The sequence below is a fragment of the Saccostrea cucullata genome, unplaced genomic scaffold (genome assembly GCF_032062105.1).
Source record: "Saccostrea cucullata isolate Sc308-1 unplaced genomic scaffold, CSIRO_AGI_Scuc_v1 ctg14957, whole genome shotgun sequence".
Lineage (NCBI taxonomy): Eukaryota > Metazoa > Mollusca > Bivalvia > Ostreida > Ostreidae > Saccostrea > Saccostrea cuccullata.
In genome coordinates, this window is record NW_026918766.1 from 3892 (window position 1) to 14575 (window position 10684).

Here is a 10684-nt window from a genome sequence, read left to right on the forward strand (position 1 = left end):
TTATATTCTATTGATAAAACTAGAGGTACTGTGAGCAATGAGCTCACTAAATGATACCCCCCGCCTCCCATATGAATATAATGGCAGTGTCCATGTTTTGCTCTGAAAAATCCAAAATATATGTCAGATCAAAAAGTAAAATAGGAGGTGCACAATGGCAATATGTAATAAAGATTCTTTGAAAGTTTCATTAAATTTCCTTCAGTGGTATGGGAGGAGTTGCGGATAAGAGATGGGTACCCCAAAGCGTAACAGACGGACGGACGGACAGACAGACGGACGGACGGACAGACGGACAGACGGACGGAAATACCGATTACTATATACCCTCCCGCTTTTCAAGCGGGGGGTATAACTAGAGGCACTGTGAGCAATTAGCTCACTAAATGAAACCCCCTCCCATATGAATATAATGGGAGTGTCCATGTTTTGTTGTGGGAAACCCAAAATATGTGTCGGATCGAAAAGTAAAATAGGAGGTGCACAATGGCAATATGTAATAAAGATTCTGTGAAAGTTTTATCAAATTTCATTCGGTGGTAAAAGAGGAGTTATGGATAAGAGATGGGTCCCCAAAGCGTAACAGACAGACGGACGGACATACCGATTACTACATACCATCCCGCTTGAAAAATATTACAGAAACAAGTGTATGTGCGCAGAGAGTAAGGAAGAACATAGATATACCCCGGTATTATTTTTTAAAATCGTTTTTCATTATTGTGAATTTTTTAGGTAATTTCTATTTAATTTGTTTCAAAGTCTCCAGGGCCCGTTGATTGGGCATAACACATCAAATATCCTTTTTCTTGTATAATTAAAAACAAAACAAAAACAGCTATAGTTTAGAGATTACATGTAAAAATTACAATAAAATATTTGTTGTTTATAAAATATGTTTAATTTTTAACATAACATATTATATATTAAACATCATCTACATGGAAGATTGGATAAAAGAAATAAAATTGTCAATTTCTTTTGAAACATATCTACTATAAAAATTTCTTCATTCAGTCCTGAGTCAACATCAGATCCCAAATCATTCGGGTTTATGATGAGACCCTTTTCATGTCTTTAAAAATCTGAAATAGAAATACATGTACCAGTATTAAGATTGGACTGCTTTTTAAATTCAAAGGTTTCACTTACCGGCCATGTAATGAAATAATTAACTGGACAAATCATTAAACTAGAACTGTCCAACAGGCTTGGGGTCAATTACTTTGAAATGTAATTAGTTACTTTCAAATACATTGATAATTTTGTCAATTACTTGCAATTACAATTACATTGATTTTTTCAAATGTAATTAATTACTTTCAATTACTTTGACAAATGTAATTAAATACATTTCAATTACTTGAGTTTTATTTTAAAAAAAATTTGTAAAAATAAGATTTTTTCTATAGTGAATTTTTATTCGGTGTTTTTGTTCTTGGATATGACAGGGGTTCACACCTTGACCAATTACCTATAATAACTTTGGCAGTGTGACACACTGTATAAACAAGTTAAATTAAACACTATGAGACATTTAATTATTGTACAAACACAAGCCAATGCTACACCTGCAGGTAGTCCGAAAAATCTGACGTTTTTCTGGCTTTTTTACGATTTTGATATTTTACATGCCAGGAAAACGTCAGAACCGGCGCCATTACGAAAACTGGGAATTTCACCGTCTTCAACCGAAGTTGATTTTCTATACTTGGGAACCGAATTAGATGCCGAAATCACAATTTATCAATGGCACAATGCTACTAGAACTCACCAATAGCGATGAATAGAAATTACCACTCCACATTCCGATTCAGAACTTGCACGATTTTAAAATGCACGAAATGAAAACAAATCTCGACAGTCAGATAAAATGTGTTCATCGGATTATATTATTTCTTAAACGAAACAAAAAAACGATGTTGGTGAGTACTAAAGGTTTTGTACTATTGATAATATGTGAATTCAGCATTTGATTCGGTTTACAAGTATCGAAAATCAACCGCTGAGTGCCGCCTCCGGTTGGAGGCGGCGATTTCCCAGTTTTCGTAATGGCGCCGGTTCTGACGTTTTCCTGGCCTGTAAAATATCAAAATCGTAAAAAAAGCCAGAAAAACGTCAGATTTTTCGGACTAACCTGCAGGGTGTATGACAAGAAGTTTGATACTTTCTTGAATCCATATTTTTTAATAAAATAAATTAATATTTCTCACAAATCTATGCAGTATTTTTTTCTTAAAATGTTGGGAATCCATGCACTTGTAAAGCTTAAAGGGATGTAGTTAGTCTAATTACTGTAAAAACAAATTAACTATCTAAAACCATCTATTGTTACTTTCAAGTGGGAATAGTTAGAATTGAGATTTTCAAAAAGTGGGAATAAGTAGTATATATCCACCAGTGTAAAAACTGTGCATCAGTATATAAACTTTTTATAAATTTTTATTTTGAAAAAAGTAATTAAAATGTAATTGACAAGTAATTGAAAATACATGACCTTTTTTGAAATGTATTTAAATACATTCAATTACTTGTAATTGAAAGCTCACTCAAATACAAATTACCTCCAATTACTTTGAAAAATGTAATTAATTACACTCAATTACAATTACTTTATTCAATTACCCCATCCCTGCTGTCCAATAGGGACAAATACCCCCGCTGGGTTTTTCAGAGAAGGTGCCAATTCAAAAATACTTTATGGATCTAGAGGTGTTCACAATTTACTTACAAAAATTTGCAGTGAAATATTATTGCTCATCATGTTTCTTAATGAATGAAACAAAGGTGCAACCAAATGAAACATCAATACTAATACATTGTAATTCCATTGTAACATTTTTTTTTTATTTTTTCATTTTATTTTTTTTTATTTCTGCATTAAAAAAATATATTGCAATTATGTGTTATGTCACTCTGCAAACTGATTGTTGAAAAAAAACCATTATACAAAATCAAATTAATCTTGATATATCAATTTGAAATGCATTTTGAAAATAAAGAGCTGGTCATCCAGTAATGAAGTGCTTTGACAGACAATAAATTACAATTAAGAGAATAAGAGACGAGAGATCTTTAATTCTTGTGCCTTATTCCCTGGAGATTAGATAACATACATGCTTGATAACGAAGTTGGGGAACATATTGTTTTTACTCTGTTTCTTATTATCATTATTATTTTTCTTCTTCCTGGGTACTTTTTTGTCCGAGAGTGATCTTGTAAACTACACATCCGACTTAGGTAAAACCTTTTTAGGGTCAGTGGGCATGTTATGTAGATTTGTGGAACGAAGGTCATTTTGCGCGCACGTGCTTGCAAGAGCGTGCACGTGCAACACGTGAAATGACCGATTTAATTGATATAGGCGTAACTTTTCACATTTTTGATGAAATGCTTTGAAACTCATAATATAAGGATATATTAGTAGCATAGACAATATGACACGGTCAAAATAGCAAGATCTCACGCGCATGCACGTGCGCTTCGCTCTGATTGGCTGAAACTAAAGTCTCAATATTTTTCTTGTTTTTTGACGAAATGCTATGAAATTTTGAACATAGCCATACATTAGGATATCCCACAACACGATATATAGCAATTATCAGGAAAAGACGTGCATGCACGTGCGCTGCAATCTGATTGGCTGAAACTTTAAATAGCTATAACTCCCTTGATTTTCAACCAAACAGGATGGGATTTGGAACATAGATAGATATAATAGGGCTCTATAAGAAGGTATGGTCACCATGCACATGCATACACGTGCGTGTACATGTGCTGCAATCTCATTGGCTGAAACTTTAAATAGCTATAACTCCCTTGGTTTTCAACCAAACGGGGTGGGATTTAGAACATGGATAGATGTAATGGACTTCTACAAGAAGGTATGGTCACCATGCTCATGTATGCACGTGCGTGCACGTGAAATGATTAAAATCAAAAATACACTTGAATGAGCGTATTTTTTAATACTTTTGGATTAAATACTTTAATATTTAGTATATTAAAATATATAGATTCTGTAGACAATATGATATGGTCATTACGCATATGCATTCACACGCGCACGCGTGCAATGCTAAAATTTGAATGAACTTGGTACACTTCTTGGTAGACGTTGTTAAAGTCTCAAATGCATAGAGTTTTCTTATTAGATGAAGCTTACAGGGGATATGGCACCAAAATGGAGTTGGGGAGCATTTGGGGAACATCTGTAACGGTCCCCGTTACAATTAGCACTAGTTTATCTTTAACTGGATGCATGTCCTGTCATTATTCCCAAGAGACAAATGAAATTACATTATCTTCTGTGCAATGTAAAAACTGTTTTTAATACTTGATGATGTTTCTTTTTTCTAAGTTTTTATGAGTAGTTTTAAGCTGTAGTATTTTTGAACAGATATTCTAGATTCTATATCTCAAACCTTATACATGAGCCCAAAATGAACAAGTCAATTAAAATAAAAAATAAAACCTGTAAAATGCAAAAAAATTAACAAAAAGAGTTGAAAATTCCAGGTGCACACCTTCATATGGTGAATAATAAGTGTACAAATTTTCAGATTAATCCTTGCAATAGTTTCTGAGAAATGGTCCAGACAAAACCACAAAATAAAAATGAAAAAACACCTGTAAAATTCAAAATAATAATCCAAACAAGATGAAAATATCAGGTGCACAACTTCATATGGTGAATAATATGTGTACAAATTTTCAGGCAAATCCTTCCAATAGTTTCTGAGTAATGGTCCGGACAAAATCTCGTCTACAGACAGACAGACAGACAGACGGACAGACAGACATGGTGATTCCAATATACCCCCCCTAAACTTCGTTTGCGGGGAGTATAATGATATATTCCATTTTTTAAATTATTTATTAATACTGTGCAGGTACTAACTTTTTATCCTCACTATTTCTGGAACTCCATCACTCCTATTAACATCCAAGAAAATCCAGGAAACATTCTCCGATTGCTGTAAAAAAAAAACCCAGAAAGTTATTAATTAAGGAATAACTGTCTTATTTTTCGATTTCATGATGTGATCAATCGATTGGCTTGCGTGATAATTTGCATAAACGCCGAAGGCGTTTATGCATAAAATTATCACGCAACCCAATCGATTGATCATCGTCATGAAATTGAAAAATAAGACAGTTATTCCTTATATTTACATGCTTTGATTCCGCCAATCCACGTGCTCCAAGCCCTGCTTCTGTCTAGCTGTTTGTCCCGCCCTGCACGTGGGTTTTTTGGAACTGCGCCAATACATTGATGGGGAAATAAAGGCGAATTGCAATTTGTAGTTTTATCTCGGTCAAAGACATTGAAAATGTAAATATTTTGAAATATGGGATACCAAGAGGCATATAAAACCTGTGGCTATTCTTTTTAAACTGTTAATGTAAATTGCTTTCTGTGTTTTACGGAAGTCAAAATTCATATTAGGGTAAACTGGGGTAATTTTGACCACTTTTGCTGACATATAGCTCTCAATCAGCAAAAGTTGACCATTTCCAATCGTAACAGACGGATGGACATCCCCATCACTATACACCCTCCTACTTTTCAAAGGAGGGGATTTAAAATATGGAGATACAGAGCAGTTTTCAAGCTTAACAGTCCACTGTATACAATTTGGAAGCAGAGCAGACACCTCTTAATCATCAGTGGGGGATCAGGTGACATGGAAGATTAAGCATCCCCTATAAGCTTATTTACATGATTGGCAAATTAAAAAATCCTAGACAGTTGAGTGTGTAAATAATGGCTTATTAACTGAAATGAAAAACATCAGTCAGCATTCAACTTGTGACAATGTAACATATGATTATCAACCATAGAACTTGCGAAATAATGACCTTAAATAAGACTGCTTATATTTTTGCTTCATTAACTTGTTTGTAATTATAGCTTGCCTTTTTTAAGAAATTGGCCTTTTGTGGAACATGCTTTTGCATATTCAATTAATTTGGAGACAAAAATCCTACATGCAGGTGATAAGGGTATATTGCTACACAAGTACTTGATACCATATAAGCAGAATTTTTAGCGAGGATTTAATTTTGGCATTATAAGTGAGGGTGCCAATATCGCTAAAATTGAATATCACTAAAATTATATTGCGCTTAATTTGTTATAGTTTCTTGAGTAAGCTTTTTAAAATTGCTAAATTTACATCTTGCTAAGAATAAAATACCCATTTTTAAGGACAAATCGCTAAATTTGCGTCTCGCTAAAATTTCCACTTATACGGTATATTCCTTCATAAGTAAGGGAGGAGTGTACTGCTAGTCTGCTACATAGGTTACGGAAGTTGAAAACAGAAAAATTGAAGTCATCACAATGATCACATTTATCATAAAGTTTTGATGTGAGATTACCATTACCATTTTTTTCTAGTAAAATTATCTAAATAAGAAACACATTTAGTATCTTAAGTTTCAGTGGATCAGCAACTTATACAGTATCATTATTTTTAGCAACTTATATCTATTTCTACACAAATGTTTTTCAATTAAATAATTAACATATTTATATCGATTAAACACAGCAAAGATTTCTTCATATTTGAAACAATTCATATTGAAACTTCTTATATTTTATATATGAACAATAGCATTGCATTAGATTTGTATCCATTTTCTCATTTCTTATACCCCCGCTTGAAAAGCAGGAGGGTATATAGCTATTAGGATGTCTGTCTGTTCATCTGTTACTCTTTGGTGTACCCATCTCTTGTGCAAATCTCCTCCTATACCACTGAATAAAATTTAATGATACTTTCACAGACTCTTTATTACATAATATAATTGTGCATCTTTTATTGTATTTTTGATCTGACACTTATTTCAGGTCTTCAAGTGCAAAACATAGACTTTGCCATTACATGTAAGGATATGAGAGCCAGGGGATATCATTTAGTGAGCTCAGTGCTCACCTAGTACCTCTAGTTTTTGACTGGCTGACTGGGAAAGATAGGGACATCAATTCAAGGGTTGAAGTTTTGTCCATACTCCAAATGAAGTTCTAATCCAACCACTGGCCCAACTGCACTCAACCATGCAATTATATACTGTCTACAAAAGAAAAAAGCTGTGAGAAAGGAAGCTATGCTTTCCTTACAATCAAATTTTTGTAGATTTATGAAAAAATCTCAAGAGATAAATTCTTGAGAATACAGTTTTTTAAAAGACAAGAACTCAGCACAGTTGTATAAATCATAGATATAAAATAAACAATTAATCTTAGACATTGCTATCCAAAATCCTGGGATAACTCTCCCTTTTTCCTCTGTGAGTCACTTTGAGTTAAAGATAGAGATTTGTACTCCTTTTCTGAAATGAAGCATAGTTGTAAATTCCAATTTACCTTTTGTCTTGCAATTTCCAGTTTTAATACCTTTTATCTTGTAACTTTAAGTTTACTTTTTATCTTGTAACAACCAATGTAATTTTTCTCTTGTAACTTCAAATTTACCTTTAATCCTGTAACTTTCAGCTCACCTTTTATCTGACAAGGTAGGGATGTTTTTCATTAAATCTGCTGTATGACAAGGATGTAAGAAGTAAAATGGCCGACCAAGAAGAGGGTGTTCCTACAATTAATATTCATTTTAGAAATGTTTATAACGCCATGAGCTTTTCTGCATGCTTTAATAAATCATCTACTTTCAAATTTTTCCTCAATGTCTAACAAAATCTTGTTTCCATACTACTAAATAAATGAAGGGGAAATGCAGAATTTTACAAAAATAATAATATTGAAAAGACTTAAAGTTTTCAAGTTTTGGTCAATCAATAGGGGGGAATAACTCTGACAAATTACAATTTTTTAAATCTGCCTGCCATAAAAACAAAAGATCAGAAAGCTGCTACCTAAATTTCAGCCAACTTTTCCCTTACCTGTTGTGAGATGAATGTCCATCTATCTTGTGATAACCTTTCTTTATACACAGCTGGCACCATCTCCCATATTTCCTCCAAACTCAAAAGCTTTCCATCTACAGAAATTGACAGAAAGAGTTATCTTCTCATTAACAATATTGATAGATAAACAATTTTATAGTTGTTTCATGGTTGTATAAATGGCTGTTAAGTTCCTGTAGTATGAAATATGGACATACACACAATATTCAAGCATACAAAGTTCATTTAAACAAAACAAATTTTGGAGCAGAGTAAAGCAAAGCCTACAAAAACATCAGAAGGCAAAATCAAGCCTGAGGGACATGATACTTAGAGGAGCTCACTTTTGATCTCAGTCTCACTTTTTCCAAAGGAATTTATAGTGAAAAAGTGAGACTGAGATCAAAATTGAGCTTGTTTAAATTTTATGGCCCCTAGGCCAGGTCTCATGGGAGATTCTACATAACATCATAAATGTAGTGGTCATTTGGTTTTTTGGGGGGCATCACTTTGAGAAGTATCTGTAGCTCTCCTGGACGGAGATTTGAACAGACTTGCCTTTAGCCTCACATTATCTGAGCAAGGCCATATGATCACATGTAGATTGTAGACTGCATTAAAACCCAATAACCGTATACATGTACATGTACTATTGTTTAGCATATATTTAATACATGTAGACCTAGCAGTTTCTGTCTTTAAAGAAGTTTCTGAATAATCTAACATTGAATTTGTTCTAAAGCAAAACTCGGTTATAAGGAAGTCACTGGTACCTATGAATTTATTTCGCTACATCCGTAATATAAGAATTTCATTTAATTTATATAGCTGGGGATCCAAGATGACTTCACTATAGCCGTAAATTCGCAAAATCTATGTTCGTACTAAACAAGTTTTGCTGTAGTTTGATTGTACAGGGTGTCCCAGAATATATGATACCATTTCTTGTTTGAATAAAACACAACTTAATGAATATTGAATAAAAACAAATACACATGTACATTGTTAATATGTCATATATTGTCCAGTTTTGGTAACATAATTTAATAGACATTAAAAAGAAAACAACAAAATTAGAACACTTAAAATTTTGAGACAGTTTTTACATGATGTGCTCCAAATAACGTCCTTTCTGGCTAGTGACGATGTTGAGACGTTGCATGAAATTCCTTATGACTGCGGCAGATGTCTCGTCAGTTATCTTCCTGATTTCCCTCCGAATTGCATGTTTTAAGTCTGCTAAGGATTCAAGCTCTGGCTTGTACACATTGTCTGTTAGGTATCCCCACAAAACGAAATCCAGAGGGCTTCGATCGGGGGAATGAGGGGGCCAAATGTATGTAGTTTTGAAAGAGATAAATTTTCAATTGAAATGTTTCTTGTAGCCAGTCAGTAACATTTCGAGTTGTGTGAGGCGTAGCTCTGTCCTGTTGGAACCATATATCCTTAGGATTAAAACCCCTTCTTATTAAACATGGCAAGAATTTCTTCTTCAAAAGTTCCAGATAGCGAGTACTGTTAACAGTCTGAGTTTCGCCTGTTTCATCTTCAAAGAAAAAAGGCCCTATTATCCCTTTAGAGCTCAAGGCAGCCCAAACTGTTATTTTCTCTCCATGAACAGGTTTCTCCAGATAAAGATTTGGTTTTTCCCTACCCCAGTATCGAGAATTTCCCTTGTTTACTATCCCGTTTAAGTAGAAATGAGCTTCATCGCAAAACCAAATGTCATTGACTATATTGTCATGCTCCCTTATCCACTGAGCAAAAGTAAGGCGGCTCTCTATGTCACTTTGCTTAAGGTGCTGCATTACAGTTATTCTATAAGGCTTTAAGTGTAGGTCAAATCTTAAAATTCTGTGAACACTGGATCGGTTACATGACAAAGTGTTACTCACATCACTTAAAACTTTCCTCACAGATCTTTGTGCTGTTTCCTCTATAACTTGCTGCACCTGTTTAATACTCTCTGGAATCCTCACCGACTTTGGTCTGCCTCCATTGTTCTGTCTGTTGTCTTGAATGGATCCCGTTTGCTAAAACTTTTTTACAATTCTTAATATTTGCTGCTTGGTTACTCGTTTTTCCTTTGGAAAATCTCTTCTTAAAATTCTTGTTACAGTAACCGGAGACTGGGTTCGGTAATATAGTTTTAAAATAAGGGTAGCTCGCTTCTTTGATAAATCCATTTTAATTCAAAGACATTTTTCATTTGCAATATTATGAGGCTATTTTGTGACATCACAATACCAAAAAAGTGAGATTTTTCCCTCCATATTTTGGTGCTATAAAATTGTATTTATTCAATTTATAACTTATACAAAAATCAAAGAAATTGGTTAAGGCATTTGTTTTTTATGGTTATTTCAAATGGTATCATATATTTTGGGACACCCTGTATATTGCAGTACATGTATTATCCTTTTAAAGGAAAAAATGTGTAAAGTACTTTGGAAATGGGCATTGAAGTACAAAACAGGGACGTTGTAGCTTTGGCTGTACACAATGTGGTATTCACAGGTAAGGACACGTTGCTCCGATTCCCCATCAGTCTGTAGTGCAGAGCTGTCTTCCTCCTCCACCTGCAGATTCAAAAATAAGAAACAGAGTTATCTCTCTTAATATGCATAAAATGGACATTGTTACAGGTTTAAAAGTTTACCCTTTCAATTTTTTTTTTTTAATTTTTGTTCAAATTTATACCCGTATTATTATATACTTTTTGATCTGCATTGTTGTACGATCTATTAAAAATTTTCTATTTAGAGATTTAACTGT

The 10684-nt window shown here is 33.6% G+C and overlaps 1 protein-coding gene across 1 annotated transcript; it reads right to left on the reverse strand.

Moving 5' to 3' along the window:
* Positions 1-4901: 4901 nt before the first annotated feature.
* LOC134270726 (ubiquitin-like-conjugating enzyme ATG10) lies at positions 4902-10488 on the reverse strand (the record flags this gene model as incomplete). The annotated part of the gene is made up of 5 exons (XM_062752974.1): positions 4902-4977; positions 6950-7081; positions 7508-7599; positions 7907-8004; positions 10356-10488. Coding segments are annotated over 4 exons (411 nt in total), but the record flags the coding sequence as incomplete, so codon positions are not given.
* Positions 10489-10684: the final 196 nt, after the last annotated feature.